Below are 17,856 nucleotides of genomic sequence, written 5' to 3' on the forward strand. Positions count from 1 at the left end.
GCGGCTTCTGTAGAATATTAAGTATTTTTGTAGCAGCTATTCTAAAACCTTTTTTTTTTTTTTTGTTAACCAGCTCTGTCAATTATTAGCGAGCGCTCACGCTAACCTTTGGTAGCGAACAATGAGCGGCTCAGTGGACGATCTTGTTCTCTCTCTGCCTCCATCTGACCATCTGAGGTCCACTAGACCTCCTGCCTGGAAGCGTCCTTCTACCCAGATCATCTAAAACCACTCTGATTTTAACTCCGGAATATCTACCGTATTTTTCGCGCTACAAGGTTCGCTTAAAATCCTTTCGTTTTCTTCAAAATTGGCCGTGCCTCTTATGTATGAACTCTTGTTGCGTTTACTGACCTCCAACCTATTTTATGCGGTACACTGCTTTAGATAACTTATTATGCAGTGCTGGAATATAATGTTGTATCAACGTCTTGGTTATGTCTTTGTCCATTTTATTGCCATTTTTGACATCATGGCCGGGGGACAATAGATGGAAAAATAGCCTCTTTGGCTAATTCTGGCTTTTTTACTCATGCTTTATTCATGTGTTTTATGAAATTGCATTGTCCTCTTTTGAAATAAACAAATTTAATTTAAACGTCACACTAACTTCAGGTGTCCACTATCGCCGGTAACAATAAACCAATCAGAGAACGGCATGTCGTACGCTTACCTCCACCACTTTTTGTAATACCGGTACATACGGTGCTTCGACATAATATTACTGTACATTTGTGTGTATGAGGACCCCCAAAAATGGAACCTGTTAAGAAACATGCTTACGAAGCAGAATTCAAATTCAAGGTTATCCCTCATGCTGTAGATGATGGGAATTCAACATTAATGAATAAATGGTCCGGAAGTGGAAGCAAACCGATGAACTGCGCCAAGTAAACGAGACCAAACAGAGTTTCCGAGGGACAAAGCGAGATGATTAAGTCGGACTAAACCGACTGTTTTGTTTCGCTTTATATGCTGTATGTTTTATCATGCGCCTTATAATGCAGCGCGCCTTATAGTCCACAAAATACGGTAACGTGGCCTCTTTCTCGATCCTTTCCGTCCCGAAGAGAACCTCGCCATCTTCACCCCTGCTGCCTCCAGCTCTGCTTCCCGTCTTCTCCTCAGTGCCGCTGAGTCTAAACCGCATGACATCTCCTCGCACGTCCTTCTTTTTATTCCGCCTGCCGCTCTTTTGTTGCACATTACCCCTGACGCTTTTGTCCAGACGCTCCAACCTGCCGCTGGAGGGTTCGAAGCAACAAAGAGTGCGGAAAGGAAGGGAAGGAATGCTCGGCTAACCAGATAGCGGCGACGGTTGTTACACAGTGTTCTCAAAATCCAGATGAAACGGCGGGGAGTGAGGTTGTGCTCACACACACACACACACACACACACCCACGCACGCTCAGGCGGCTGATTCTAAGCTCAAGGGAGAGTCTGGAGCCCTCCGGAGTGTAATGTGCGAGTGAACCCCCTTCCACTTCACTGGGAAAGAGCATCCCTTCGGAGGAGGCAGACATTCTTGACACTGACTGGTGCTGTGAGGCTGTGACGGCTCTGAGGCGGTTGGCGTTCGGGGTGGTGGTGGTGGTGGGTGGGGGGTTACTGGAGCTAGTTTCTTGCTTTTCACGCCCCGGCTTGACTGATTGAAGTGGACGGCAACGGCGTTTGACTCGATGAGTGGAACGTGTGAAGGACTGCAGGTGTAAACTCTGACGACTGAAGTATTTGTGATGCTTGAATGACCTGTAATAACGCAATACTACTTTAGCTTCGCTGCATGTTTCGCAGAGCAGACCTTTCTTACTCGAAAAAGAAAAAAAATCTCAACCAGTTTCACCGTTTGTTCTTCTATTTGCACATTAAGAACCGCATTTCTTTTTTCTTTGGTTTGGTGAGTGAATGTATAACACATTCACCGCCTACTCGTTTCGCCGTGATAAGGGGTTAGCACGTTAGCATTAGCTTCACTTAACTCCGCCACACTGTTGTTATTGTTATATAGCGTGTATGGGCAGAGCCCGTGCACAAGTACTGTCAGTGCCGTGATCGGCTGTGTAGCGCAACACCTGTCAATCACATAGTCACACAGCAAAATGATACAGAAAAAAATGTTACATATTTAATTCATTTGCAGTGCAGTGCACTCAGTGTGCTGATTTGGTTTTCTTGTGCGCTGAGAGTGCAGACTTCAGACTCTTATTCACATTTCATATCAAGACATACAAGCATTCACTTTCTCATTCCCGCCTCAGGTAGAGACATACAAATTTTCACACTTTCATTCACGCGTAGAAACATAAATTCAGGTAGCTGCTCCTCTGTTCCAACAAGCGACGCCTCCATTAGCATAACGACGCCCCTTACACCCGGTTTCTGTAGATCAACTTTTCCTTTTTACATAACAAACCACCATAACCTAGATCCGCCCAAAAGCCTGTCAGTTATATTCCAAAACTCCCCATTGGTCATTGGAACTGAAGGAGCCTCCTGGATGAGGGCTGAAAATATTTCAATTGAAGAAATTCAAGTCCGGTTGCCTAGACAAGATCGGCAAGAATACAATTTACCCTCTTATTCACATTTTATATGGAGACATAAAACCATTCACCCTCTCATTCACACGTCCTATAGAGACATACAACCATTCACTCCATACTTTTGTTTATGTAAACACTATAGTCTCCCCGTTGCCTTGGCGACATGTGCCTCCAAGTGAAATGAATAATTAATTCCACTTAATTGTGCGCCCATTATCAATTCCTCGCCGCTGCTGCGTATGCGTCGCACGACACTCACGAGCTCTCAGGTTTGTTTGTTTTTTCCCCGTGCTGTGCTGCACGGCGAGGGCCCCGCGCTGCTCACGCGCACCATTTTCGCCCAGCGAAAGTACGGGAGTGTAATTCCGGGAGACGAGGGCTGGCACCCGGGAATAAAACATTTTATATGCAAAGTTGGCAAAGATAGATATTTCCCTCCAGTGTTATTTACATTTATTTACACAACAGTGGGTGAATTAGCACAAATGCAAGTTTGCTCTCCCCCAGTGTTGCCTTATCTTTAGCCTCACTGCCCTCCTCGCGTTTGCACTTTAACATGCTAACTAAGGCTAAATGCCGGCCTCGAACACGCACGCCGCCGCTTCCGAAGCCGGTTTCCAAGGGCCTGAAGCCGGTGAAAGGTTGATAACGTGGACACGTTCCAATATCGAGCAGCTGCCGCTGTCTGGCTTGCACATCCCACCCCGAGTCACCCCGAATTAAGATGTTCTTCCTCATGTGTACTGGAGACGAAGCGTATCGAGGGATTATCGCGCGTTTTAAAAAAAAAAAGGTTTTCTTCCCGCAGACGGACGCCAGCGGCCGTTTTGCACGTAATGTGTCGGCCTCTCCGAGTGGAGGACGGCCCTCATTCGTCAGAGGAAGACGTACGTGTTGTGCAACGCACCCCGCCCGACTTCCTACATCTGGAGGGGGATAATCGAATCTCCCGCAGCTGCCGTCGGGGCAACGCGGCCAAAACCGAAATGAAAATATTTTGTCAACACAACGGGGCTTCCTGTGGCGGTTTATTTGTGTCTCACGACTTTAAATGGTCTCATTTTCTGAATCCAAATATTGCAAGATATTTAAATCGCGCGGCATTCAGAAACAAAACAAAAAGCACAGACAGGGGGCTGGGGGGGGAAAAAAAAAAAAAAAAAATAGGGCATCTGCGACCGGGCCTTTTTTGGACTCACGTGGTGAGCAGCCAGCGAGACTGCTTGGCCAGGCCCAGGCAGGCTAGCAGGCAGATGATCAGGTCCAGGATGAGGAGCAGCAGGTAGGTGAGCCACCTGCGGACACGCAGACAGAATGGGAAAAAAAAAAAATTAAACACACAAGCTATTTATTTTCCGTTAAAACCCGTATTCATGGCATTTTAAACTGAAAAAAGCGCGACTTGAAATAAGGATATATTTCCATTAAATGGGCAAGAAATTGCTCACAGTCAGAGATAAATGACACATAAATACCAGTAAAAGTGATTATAAATTTTCTGTTTTTAAATGATGGGACGTGTCTGCGTGACTGACAAGTTTAACTCCGCCTCCCGCCTTGACGGCTGCAGGCGCCGTCTCAGGGATTAACAGCGAATCCGGAATATCGTCGTGGAAACGCTGGATGCGATGAAGATCAAAATAGTTTGCGACGATCGATCCGAGCTTGACCGTGAAATTTCAACCAGTCAGTGTTTCCTTGCGGGCCTGATCACTCAGGTGGGCATGATGTCTTCATCTGAGGTGTGTGTGTGTGTGTGTGTGTTCATGCTTGGGGTTATTCTCTGTGCACCCTCCCCTCGGTGCATCCATCTGTTACCATGGAGGTGGTCGGTCTGTGCTTGGATGCCCAGGATCTGGACCAGATGGTCAATAATCAATGGATCAATGGACAAAACTGTGCTTCTGCCACTCGCCGTCCTGGCGTTTCACCTCATGTGACCTCGGGTCTCTCGTCTCCATATTTCTTCGTCTTTTATAATCTCCGCCCTCTCTGTTAACGCCCTAAGCTCGCGCTCATTTTTTCCCATTTTTTCAAAAATCACGCCAATATCAATTCCCGTCACTGCAGCATCCTCCCTCCCTCCTCGAGGATACGCCTCAGCCATCACTCAAAATCTCAATTTTTCTCCTTTTTCTCACCTTTCCCACCTCCACATACCCGCCGCTTCCCTTCCCCCCTCAGCACCGCCATGCTTGTCCGTATCATCTTAATCTGGTTACGTTCAAATGATGTGTCGTGCACAGTGGGTGGACTTTAAATGTGCCTAGTATTTAAAATGTAATTTCCTTAATCGGAATTGGTCAGACTGAGGTGGTTTACACATTGGACGGAGGAGGGATGCTGGAGGTCTGGGTAGAACAGCGGTCGGCAATCTAAACACTCAAAGAGCCTTTGGGAAATCTCAAAAACTTGAGAAATCAACTTTTATCTTTTTACTATATATGTATGTGTGTGTGTATATATATCTCTATATATCTATATAGAGATATATATGTGTATATATATATGTGTGTGTGTGTGTGTGTGTATATGTATGTATATGTGTATATATATATATGTATGTATATATGTGTGTGTGTATGTATGTATATACGTATATATAATGTGTATATATATACAGTATATGTGTGTGTATGTGTGTGTATATATATATATATGTATATATATACATGACTGTCTCAGAAAATTAGAATATTGTGATAAAGTTCTTTATCTTCTGTAATGCAATTACAAAAAACAAATGTCATACATTCTGGGTTCATTAAAAATCAACTGAAATATTGCAAGCCTTTTATTATTTTATTATTGCTGATTATGGCTTACATCTTAAGAAAACTCAAAAATCCTATCTAAAAATATCATGAAAAAGTAATTTTTCAAAAAGTTGTTTTAATTTAATTTTGCAGCATGGTGACGCACTTGTTAGCGCTTCAGCCTCACAAAGGAGCCTGTTTTGATTCCAACAAGGGGACCTTTGTGTCTGCGAGGGTTTCCTCCAGGTTCTTCCGGTCCCACAGTGGAAAAAATTGGGAAAATTGCCCCGAATGAGCGAGTGAACGGTTGTTTGTCTGTATATGTGGCCCTGCGATTGACTGGCCAGTCCAGGGTGCACCCCGCCTCTCGCACCATGACAGTTTAGATGGGCTCCAGCATCCCCTGCCATGTCAGATGATGGATTGACACACACACACACACATACACAGCATATTGCCGAATGTATTCGCTCACCCATTCAAATAATCAGAATCAGTTGTTCCAATCACTTCCATGAGCACAGGTGTACAAAATCAAGTGCAGATAGTTTTTACAAACATTTGTGGAAGAATGGGTCGCTCTAAAGAGCTCAGTGAATTCCAGTGTGGAACTGTGATAGGATGCCAAATCCAGTTGTGAAATTTCCTCTCTTAAATATTTCATAGTCACTGTCAGCTGGATTATTAGAACACGTAAATGTTTGGGAACGACAGCAACTCAGCCACAAAGTGGTAGTCCATGTAAACTGGCGGAGCGGGGTCAGCAGATACCGCCAAGAGGTCTCCGACTTCCTACAGTCAGTGGCTTCAGACCTCCAAACTTCACGTGGCCTTCAGATTAGATTCGAGAGCAGTGCTCAGAGAGCTTCATACAATGAGTTTCCATGGCCGAGCGGCTGCGTAAAAGCCACAAATCACCAAGTGGAACGCAAAGTTTCGGATGCTGTGGCGTAAAGCACGCCGCCACTGGACTCTAGAGCGGTGGAGATGCATTCTCTGGAGTGACCGGTCGCGCTTCTCCATCTGGCGATCTGATGGACGAGTCCGGGTTTGGCGGTTGCCAGGAGAACGCTACTTGTCTGACTGCATTGTGCCAAGTGTGAAGTTTGGTGGAGGGGGGGGGGGATTATGGCGTGGGGTTGTTTTTCAGGAGCTGGGCTCGGCCCCTTAGTTCCAGTGAAAGGAACTCTGAAAGCTTCAGCATACCAAGACAATTTGGACAATTCCATGCTCTTAACTTTGTGGCAACAGTTTGAAGCCGGACCCTTCCTTTTCCAACATGACTGTGCACAAGCGCACAAAGCAAGGCCCATAAAGACATGGATGAACTTGACTGGCCTGAACGGAGTCCTGACCTCAACCTGATAGAACACCTTTGCGATGCTTGCCGGGCCTTTTCGGCCAACATCAGTATGTGATCTCACAAATGCGCTTCTGGAAAAATGGCCAAAAATTCCCATAAACACACTCCTGAACCTTGTGGAACGCCTTCCCAGAAGAATTGGATTGAATATATACACACACACACACAACACACTATGTGTATAATCTATATACCTGTTGTTCATTGATTTCATAGTATATTATACATATATATATATATGAAACAAACTATTTGAATTCTGAAAAAGAAGTGACATTGGGTTGAGAGTTACAAGAAAATGCTCATCTTCTATTTGAGTCCTCTGTATTTTGGAAATAAAAGGCCAAACTTAAATCGTTCACCCGCAGCGAACCAAAACTGCCGTCTGCTCCTGCGTGCCATCGTCGTTTTATCAGATGCACTCGTGCGTGCAGTTACCATTCGACCTTAAATTTAAAAAAAAAAAAAAAAAAATTTCACCGAACACTGCGAAATGTATTTTTACAAATTCAACAGCAAATTGAAATATTTATTTGAGCCGGTTTATGAAATTCTTGCCGCTGAGCCTCAGCTAATTACTTCACATGCTAATTACTTAGCATTTACGGCCCTGATGTGCAGACGCTGCACATCAGGGCCGTAAAAGCCAAGTAATTTTTATTCTACATGATCACCATTACCTTCAAATCTTGAATTACATTAAAAAAAAACTAATGAACTACAAAAAAAAATATTAATAAATAGTCATTATTTGCTTTGTTGGAGTGAGAGAAGAGGAGGCAGATGATTGGCTGTTGTGACCCCTGAAGGGAGCTGCCCGCTGAATGTTATCGAGTGCAAAGCGCTTTTAAAAGCCTGAAGGTGTGAAAGCGCTCTAGAAACGGAGGCCGTTTCCTGGAGCTGAAAGAGCCGACAGCCGGGCTCCTCGCCTCCTTCATCTCGAACCGCCGACTCGACGGAGCAAAGCGCCGGTAAAATGATTTATGGGATTCGCCAGTTTCTCTGGTCGTACACAAAGCTGAGTAAGAGGCGTGATCGCCGGAGAAATTTGAATTCTTTGAAACCCGTGAGATGATTTTTTTTTTTTTTTCTTTCTTTTTAAGCCTCTTTCAAGTCGGCAACTTAAAAAAGATGGGGGATTGAATGTTCCTGGATTTTATTATTTTTCATCTGTATGATCTAAGGGTGCCTCTGACGGTGAGAAATAAAGGAACGTGGTTCTTCCAGGAAAACATTTTTTTTTTTTTTTTTGGCAGGTATCACAAGTTGACCATGAAAAAAAAAAAAAAAAAAAAAATCCCACAAAATGACTAAGTGATAATTTGCAGGGGGTGGAAATATGTAGAATTAAAAAAATCAAACAGCTTTGAATCTCACACACGCAGACGAGAGACAGTCTGACGGGACTGGATAATCACTTTGGGGTCGCAATTAAAATTTCAGGATGATTCTCAGTGTGGTTTTTTTTCGGTCTGGATCTGCACTTTGAAGTGAGCTCGGATGGATTCACACACCGAGATTTTTTTATTTTCTTCTTTTCGAGGCGGAGAGAAAAACAAAAAAAAAAAACAACAAAAAAAAAAAAAAAAAAAATGACAAGACTGAGCTGGCAGCAAGCTGACATGAATAAGTCATATCAAAAAACATCGCGAGCACCAGAATTGGAGGAGGGGTTTCGGGATCAATAACGTGCCGTCCCGATGGTAGAAGTTCCCCGTAAAAAGCGGAACAAAGCGGCGTTTCTGCTCCGGGACGATAAGTCCCGAACGGTAACGGGACGCGGCCTCGCGCAGCAGCAGCAGCTCAAACGGCGAACTGGAACAGTCAGGAAACCGCTGTGCCGTATAATTACAATCTGGTTTACGGGCTGGTGTCGGGGAGATTCCGGCTGCGGCAACAAAGCTGAAGAAATTCAGCTCACTGCGTTCGGGGAAAGCTCCGTACGTGGAGCACCGGACGGGATTTTCATTTTACCCCCCCGCATTCCGGTTCTTTAACCTGGTACATCGAGAAAATGATCCAGGCCGCCGCTGTTTGAGTTTCATGTTTTCCCATTTTTATGCGCATTTATAAAAAAAAAAAAAAAACAAAACGAAAAAGACCCTGAGTGGAAATGGCAAAAATAATGAGATGCTAAAGAAATTCAGCAACAGCTTTTTTTGCTTGTTGCTTGGAGCCGCGGTGTCTGGAAGGTCCGCGCGCGCGGTGTTAAGTAAACGTTGTCGGTTCACGTCGACGGTCGGGGGCGAAGAAATGGCGAGGACTGCCGGGGTTACCCGGCAACGGCTTGAGAGAAAGCGTCTGGAATATGTCCGAAAAAAAAACAAAAAAAAAACTATTGAAACCGGATGAGAGGTTCAAAAAAATATCCACATCTGCAGAGACTTTGCATTCACACAAATGAGTTACACACACACACACACACACATCGACATACATGCATGCATACACATGCACGCATACACACACACACGTTATTTAATCTCATCTGGTAAACAGTGTTTGATATATTCAGGTCACAGCGCGTAGTGCCGTGACTACCTGCGCATAAATGATCTTTCCAGCCGCGGACGGCGAAGTGTTGCTCGACAATCTGCGGCCGTTGAATAAGCGTGATATGAGAAAGCTCCGGCTGGGATGCGGGGAGGGGGAGGTGGTTGTTGCATCTATCAAACAAATATTTCACTGGCGGGGACAAAATATGTGATCTGCGGCTCCGGGGATGTCTCATCTTAATGTGATATCTTTTAATGGATTTTTATTTCTTTTTTTTTCTTAATATCTCAAGCTCCATTTGTTACACAAGACGTGCCGTCCGGACGCGATTCTTTCTCTCCCCGAGTTTCGATCGTTCCCTGGAAGGGCTCAGAAGAATCCTCTGACGGGTGTGTGTGAAAACCCGGAGGGAAATAAACAAGTCATCTGCAAAGAAAATGACCTTTTTTTTTCTACACAGTGGAACCTTTACTTACAAGTGCATCAACTTACGATTTTTTGAAGATACAAGCCGTCGCTCAATTGATTTTTTTTTTTTTTTTGCTGAGAGCTGAGGTCTGACTTACGAGAAAGAGTTTGACAAGGCGTCGGTGAAGTACCGTTTAAAAAATGTCACACTACCAGCCCGGCCTTAGCTAGCCCGACGCAAATCATGGAAAAACATGACGAGCGAGTCGTGCATGTTGTCGACTCGTCTGTGAACAGATGGAGTTGTTGTCTTCACCGCCATGAAGAGCATCATCTGTTAGAAGGACGATGATGACACATTTACGGAGATTTGGCGCAGCAGACGGCGGGAACGTCAACGGTCGAGGCACTGGAAGTCATTCAAAGCCGGTCAGGCACGATTTGATCATTTTAAAAAAAAAGGAGCGGCGTTCACTCTGCGCTAAATTAAGTGTAGCGATAAAGTGTAGCAAAGTGTCTAAATTACATTCAGCAACACATTGTAGCATTAAGCATTTAGTGAGCAAACTAAGTTGATAGAGCACTGAATGGAAACATTTACATTCCCATTTATTATTTTTCATAGATTATTTTTTACTTTGTAAGTACATTTGTCTTATTTAAAACAACAAAACCAAGGTATGGGGAAATTTAATCTGATATACGATCAAACTGAGTTACGAATGAACTCATAAGTCCAGGTATTACTGCAAAAAGGGGAACCGTTCCAAAAAGAACCCGTGATAGGCAAAATCCGTGATGTAGAAATCTTAATTTTTTTTTACAATTAGTAAACAATTAAATACTCTATTATACATTGAAAAGAACGGGAGACGAATGGAATATTCATTAATTCCGTAATGCCGACCTACAGCCGCATAGCTTTTACCTTCCCTTAGCATGTCCAGAAGTTTAACTTTATCTGCGATAGATAGAATCTTCCGCTGCCTTTCGGGCCCTGCTGCAGGTGCTTTTGTCGGTCCACAGCGTTGTGTCAACATTATGGGTTTCAGAGAAACTTGAAATCGCAAGATAATTTGCACGTACGTAATGTAAATTTGGCAAGCCGTTTTACGTACGTGTACATATTAAACTGCAACGTTATTGACGCACAGGTAGAGAAGAAGCAGAGGGACTTTTTAGCCAATCAGAATGCAGAACACAATGCACGATGCAAATATATGAAGTAGCGAAACCATGAAAAGTAAACCGCGTTATAGCGAGGGATCACTGTATTGCAAAAAGGGGTACGTAATAACCAAGATATACATACCGTAATTTCCGGACGATAAGACGCGACTTTTTTCACTTAATCAACCATGCGGCTAATATATGCATTTTTTTGGGAGGGTGGGGGCTGGCTAATGATTTTCACACCGCTAAAACATTTATCCTTGTCACATCAGAAATTAAATGACCGGGAAATTCTGAGTCCGTTCAACTTCGACACCGAAGACGACGACTTTGATGGTTTTAGTTCGCAGGAGGAAGCCAAAGATCGCGATCGGCTAGCCGGTGCGGCTTATATTGAGGTGCGCTTAATAGTCCGGAAATTACGTTTTTTTTTTTTTCCCGCTGCTCTAATGTTCTCCGGTGCGACTCTTGCCCACCGAACCCCCCGAGGAGTTTGGCTTTGCTGAGGCGTCTCGTCGTGCCGGTAATTCCCGTTAACCGCATTTCCGACTTGTGAAAGTCACCGTGTGGCCAAAACACGTTGCGTTCCTCACCTGTAGTATTCGATGTTTCCCGTTTGACCGGCGACGGACGCCAGGTCCACCTTGGCCTCCTCCCAGTCCGGCAGGCCCAGCAGCTGCTTTATCACGTTGTCGGCCATCTGCTGCATGAACTGCAGGGTCTGCACGTAGTCGCCGCGGGTGGCGAAAATCTCGTCCAGCCTGGCGAGGTGCTGGTGCAGACCCATCTTCATGCTGCCCATGGTGGTGGTTACCTAGTCGACAAGGACACAGACTGGCATCAACCCTTTGTAAAAACAACACATATTTTTCATCGATGCAAACAGTAAGACATACATTTGGTTTTCGTCACTAAAAAAAAAAAAAAAAAAAAACACTTAAGGCTGTTGTATTGGAGTAGTTAATGAAATTGGGGTAAATTGAGCTACTTTGGGCGATTTGATTGATTATTACATTCATTGGGTGGTTAAAAAAACATAGAGGTTGTAGAAGTTTTTCTTATTGGATGAAAAAACAACAATGAAAATCTGCCTTTATGAGAAAGTGACCGTTCTGAATGTTATTGTTGCGGTTGGTGGTCTGCAGGTGTTTGCGTGTGTGTGTGTGTGTGTGTTGTGATGGCTAACATCTGCCTTATCTGCAGCAGCTAAGACAGTGATATTGAGATATACATCAACAAGTATGTTTGTGTGTGTGTGTCTGTGTGTTTATATTGTCCATAGAGTGCTGAGATACCAGAAGCACAGTGTGTGTGTGTTGGTGAGGACATCCAGGAAGTGCCAGGATGTGGAGCTGACTGGCATATTGAGTTTCAACATTCTTGCTGCTGTTTGTTAGAATAAACACACACTCTCAATTCCCCCACCCTCTTTTTTTTTCCCCCAAATCAATACCTTGCTAATGACTCCAATAGTTTGTTTACCTGTTTAAACCATGTAATCAACTAATCTATCCCCCAGCGGGGTGTGTGTGCGTGTGTGTGTGTGTGTGTGTAGGTGGTGGTGGGTATGGTCCTCTCCGGCCAACAACAAATGAATACAGGCTTATCAATTTATCTTGTGCTGTTATTCTGTCGACGGGACGCCGGAGGAGCAGATCATCGCGACCGCGGAGCGAAAACCTGCGGTAAAAATCCATTTCCTCTGGTTTAATTATACCGTGCTTTGCGTGGGGGGGGGGGGGGCTGTTGTTCTGTTTACGGGGAAATGGCATTCACAGAGACATCCTGCTATTTGATAATTAAAAGGGGTAATAAATGCTCTCGTTTGCCGCTGGCTGCTTGGCATTCAGCGAGCAGATTCGTATTGTTGGCATGTTTGGTGGCAACGCGGACGGGGGGGGTCGGGGTTGTCGAGGGGTAATTATTGGGTGCGCACTCGACGCACGGCCCGAATGACGGCTAAATGAGAGGAAAGAATGAGGAGAGAATCCGAGTTGTCCGAACGGCGCGGGTTTTCATAAATCCCCTCGGTTTTTTGTTGTTTTTTTTTTTTTTTTTTTTGAAAATGGAGTGTTATTCTCCTTTCAGCAAGGAAATAACACAGAGATATGATTAGGTAGGAATTACGCCGTCACCGGAGCGTCTGGGTTTGAGTACCGCCGTTGGGGAATGACTCAAAAACCCGTTCCTCGCTGAGAGGTGGTTGAGAGGAAATCAAAAATACCGTTCAGGCATTCAGGTGAAAAACTCAAATCAACTGAGAGGAGCTTTAAGGACTAACTGCACAACAAGAGTTGAAAAGCAGACTTTAGGTGCATTTTCCTGGTGTATTTATATTTCTTGAATGAAGCAGACCAACAGCCAACTCCAGCAATTCCATTACGGAAGCTTCCCACGGCTTGTTAGAAACGAAGAAACTTGCCAGATGAGAGGTGAAACGTCTCTCAGAGAAAGAAAATCATATTCAAGTTGACAAGATTTGATTATAGTCATTTCTAGGCAGAAAGGATGGAAGACGTGTCCAGGTCGAATTTGAACAACTTTTACTTTTGAAATCCTACAGGAAATAAAGGACCACCGTATGGAGGCAAGGGTCTGCCACGTAAACCTTAAGCGGCAGAATAAAAAAAAAAACATCGTAGAAGAAGCGGAAGTTGACACGGTTAACATGGAGAGTTGCCGAAGCATACATGTTTTGCATGCTGGTAATAATAAGCCCACCGTTAGCTAACTCCATATTTATTTTGTGCCAAAGTGTTGATGTTCCACTGTCAGCCAGGGAAAAACCCCATGTGGCTGAGCGTGCCAGAAAGGCCCGGACCTCTGGGTCTGGTTCTTACCATTTTGTCACAAGATTACAGTTGATCACAGTAGGTTTTAAAAAGTGTGCTTAGCAAACGGTAACTGGTAATGGGAGTGACTTATGAGTTCCACCAGTCACCGAGCATTGATGTCATGAGGAACCGTAACAAGACCCTGCCTTGCAGCTGAAATGGTTCGTGATCACTAGTTTCTCTGTCTGGAAACATGAAGAAACAGCAAAGTTCCTGAAAAGGTTCTTGGAGCTTCAAAAAGTTCCCACGCGAAAAGGACCAATGATTATCCATGACCCGGATGTGAACCTTCACAGATACATTTCAGAAAGGCCGAGATCCGTGACAAGACAGATCGAAGGCCTTAGCATTACATGACATTACATTACACTCATTTGGCAGATGCTTTTGTCCCAAGCGACTTACAAGAAGTACAATTCAGTCACCGAAGATCCGAAGTGCCGGTCGTCAGAAATGAGAAGTGACCACTCAACCAAATAGCCATCTCAGAACTTAGCCTCAGCCCGAGGAGGTCTGATGAGTGACTTTGTCTATACATGAGCTGTACAGACACCTATTCAGATTCCAAGTCTTGCCTTTAGTTTCCCAAACGACACACACAAAATGACACACATGAGGTTCAAGATTGTGTTGATTGCCATATGTACAGTCTAGAAACATCTTTCCCTGTATCATGACATTCTCATCTTGCTGTCCAGACTAAAGCTGGATAGTTAGCAATGAATAAATAACAAAAATACAGTTGCAGCCGGATGTAAACACTGCAAAATTAGCATCACAGCGACATTCAAACTAGCTTCGGCAAAACGGCACGCTCATCAACGCAACAAACCGTCTCCATTCAGACCCAACGAGCCTCCCCACGGTCAGGTAGAACTCAGGAAGCCTCTGTTATGAGAAGTAATGAAATCAAATGTCTTCTAGAGAAAAAAACAGTCAAGTCGCCAGGTTTAGATTTGACGACCTGTATATTTAGTAGGGTATACATGGCGGTATTTCTGAAAACAATGCCGTTCACGGTATAGAATCTCTCCTCTGTATAGGTTTTCCACGATGGTCCTGCTCTTCTTGGATCTTGTCCGGCGGCCGGCAGCGCGTTGAGGCGTTCACCGCCCTCGCGTGTTGCATTTGGAACCAAAGAATTGTGTTTCACGTGTTTGTCATAAAGCCGCTCTTGGGTTTAATTATTTGTGCGCGTCAGGAGAGGGCACGTCCTCGCTCAACTCGCGCTGGGAGTGAATCTGCATGCGCTCGCGGCGAGACGACAGGAGTAATGGGAGGCCGCTGAATTTAAAATCGGAACACAGATGCTCGCTTGTCTTTGCGGGGTTTCAGTCGTCCAGGTCACGGCTAATTTTTATTTGAAATCCTTTCGTGGCAACCGGACTTGAATTTCTTCCCTTGAAGACATTTCCCCTCACAACCGAGGCTTCTTCAGTTGAAAATGTTCAAGGTCTCGAAGGGAAGAAACTGAAGTCCCGTCGCCATGAAAACATTTCGAAGAATGGGTTAGCCATCAGAGCTAGCAACAGAAAGGGAAGGTTATCCAGATAAACCGATCTCGTGACGGCCGGCGGTGACGAGAAGACTTTTTTTTTGATCGGCGGATGACAAATTGTGCGGCGTGCGGGAGTTACCGTGGCAACCGGAGACCCCAAGCATCCGCGCGATGTGCAAAAAACCATCGCACATACGAGTTTCTGACGCATTATGGGTCGAGATAGCAAAGTCGCATGTGATTACGGCACAAATACGATGACACAGATCCAAAAGGGGGGGGGGGGAACTCGGCTTAACACCCGGCGGACGGATCTTTTGTACGCTATTCCAATTTCTACATGGAAATCCTTGGGAGATTGTTATTGTGAAAATCTGTGCCAAAATAAACGCATCTCCCCCCCCCCGAAGGCTGTGGAACGCGGAACCCGTTTTCGCACGGCGCTTTGACACGTACAGGAGGAGGGGAGGGCGGGATCGGCAGAACCCCCCCCTCCACTTCCAACCCCGCGCAGGAAGAGCGGCAGGCGCGTTGTTTGTCAAGCAAAAGCCAAAGAGAGAAGCCGAGGGCCCGGAGTGGAAAAGGAGGAGGGAGCAGGAGAGGCGGGCGGAGGGCGGGGGAAGTATCGCACAAAAGCAGGAGGAGATATCCAGGTGGAGAAGTCTGGCTCGGCAGAGCCTGATCACTTCCCGGCCTAATTGGCCGCGCAGTCGTTTCCCTTTTGGCTCAATAAGGAGCGGCTGCACGGGTTCAGCTATCCGAGGGGTCAAGCGCGCATTTCTAAAAAAAAATAGCCGGCGATGTCAATCGTAGATTTGGACGTTCGTCCAAATCTTCTTGTCTTGGCAACTGGGCTCGAATTTCTTCCCTCGGAGACGTTTCAGTCCCCGTCCGAGAGGCTTTTTCGGGAGTTTCCGAAAATAACTGCCACAGTTTTTTGGGCGGGTCGAGGTGATGGCGGCATTTGGACGTTTGGTTGCAACAGCATTTCGGGGAAACCGTGTGAGAGGACGTGAGGAAAAAAAAGTGGGTCGGATGAAATCAAACGGCGAGGGGGGGGGGTCCTGGCAGACAATGCTGGACCGGCTGAAAGCGAAAGTTGTTGGGAAACACGAAGCTACCGCCCACTGAAATTCTCCAATCCTCCTCTCTCTCCATTTCCGTATCCGCCTAAATCCCGGTTTAATAGGTCCGTCTTGTTTCGGCCGCGACAGAAGACAGACCTTCAGCACAGATGGACGAAAACCACGAGAAGGACAGTCGCGAGAAGCGATCGTTGTAATCACGACGCCAACGGACAGACCGAAGATACCGAGGAGCCGCGCCGGTCGGGCTTAATCGCACAACGAAACAAAAGACGGTGTTCGGTGCTGACCTTTGATAGGCGGCTGTGGCCTTCAGGTCGTGTCCGGGTGTGAATTTTGATTTGAAAAAAAAAAAGGAGACAAAATCGCTTTTCATGCGCAAGCTTGTTCCGTCGGAAAGCTCCGTGCGGGAGCCACCGTGAAAATCCACAAGTCCTGCTAGCTTATTAAACAGATGTGAATCCTTTCATTATGCACAGGGAGAAACTCTCTGAACGCGGCATGACTTAATTCTAATCTAAATCAAGGCTATATTTATTCTTTTGATAGCCGGGCCGTAGAGACCGGGAGATGACGCTCCGGATACAAAGAACCAACCTCACCGCGGATGCTTTGCTGCCTTTTTAAGCACGTCGAAGCCGGTAAACCAAAAAAAAAAAAAAAAAGAAACGACCGTTCCGTGTCTAATACCGGTCCGAGTCTGCTCGTACCTGCGCGGAAAATCGGGTATAACTCCACTGCCGGGATCGTACCATTTTTCCCCTCGCCCGGGCTCTTTGTTCGCTTCCTAGCGAAAGGCTTTCTGCAGTATTAAAATTGAATGCGGGAGGTAGAGCGTGAAATGGAACATGGGTCCCGGAGTGCCTCGGCGGCTCGGTCACCCCGAAGACGGGTACCGTCTTCGCCACCGGGGTAATGAGGCTCGGCCCGACATCTCTTTAAAAATATATCCCTCCTCCCTTCTTGCCGTACTTCACGACCGCGGAGCTCTGAAGATGACGTCCGGGCGCGGAGAGACTTTCCGGGCCTTTACGGTTCGGGAAGAAACAGCGAGACATTAAATCAAAGATTTAAGGAGAAACTGATGGCCCGCGGAAATAATTCTTCCAGGCCCCCAAGAAGAGCGGCGCAACTCCTTTGTGATCTACGACCGACGCCGTGGATTTACGTCCCGTTGGGCTTCGGCCCGGCCCGGAGCGAAGGGGAAGGGAAGTCAGTCAAAGGGAGTTAAACGTGCACTCGCGCTCACAGGGTCGCAGTTTTACCACCACTTTTTGAGCCACGGCAAAGAAACCCCAGCGAATCCTTTTGCTTGCTTTCCATAAGCCGGTTTCTGTCATCAACTCCGTTTGTGTAAATCTCTTCCGTTGGCTTCGGGGTATATTTGATTTTCACTCCCAGACATATTGACAGCGGCGGCCTGTGAATCGGGGCTCTATTTCATGGGTTCAATTGGAGACAATTTTCTCCTCCAGTGCGCAGTATTTTAGTATTTCTACCTCTTTATGGAAGCAGAGCTGCAAATGAATCAGAAGATGGGTTTTTGAAATGAGAGCCTCATTGCGGAGAAATAGGGCGGGAATACTTTTGTCTGTTTTATGGTGGATCAATTGACTCTCTGGTGTTTCAGTGATCCTGGAGTTCATTAGCCCCTTTTACACTTGAAAGGGACTTTATATTTTCTTGAACCTTTTCAAGAA

The 17,856-nt window shown here is 45.6% G+C and overlaps 1 protein-coding gene across 3 annotated transcripts in view; it reads right to left on the bottom strand.

Annotated features, from left to right (window-relative positions):
* ttyh2 (tweety family member 2) overlaps positions 1-17,856 on the bottom strand; it is a 73,058-nt gene that overhangs the window by 20,592 nt on the left and 34,610 nt on the right. For all 3 annotated transcript variants that reach the window (XM_086140120.1, XM_086140119.1, XM_086140118.1), the window contains exons 4-5: positions 11,333-11,553; positions 3,743-3,838 (exon numbers count right to left, since the gene is read on the bottom strand). In XM_086140120.1, the coding sequence (XP_085996246.1) occupies positions 3,743-3,838; positions 11,333-11,553 (317 nt within the window). The remainder of the gene's footprint in view (positions 1-3,742; positions 3,839-11,332; positions 11,554-17,856) is intronic.

This window comes from Fistularia commersonii, chromosome 32, assembly GCF_037954325.1.
Source record: "Fistularia commersonii isolate RoL2024-O1a breed Wild chromosome 32, RoL_Fcom_v1.0, whole genome shotgun sequence".
Lineage (NCBI taxonomy): Eukaryota > Metazoa > Chordata > Actinopteri > Syngnathiformes > Fistulariidae > Fistularia > Fistularia commersonii.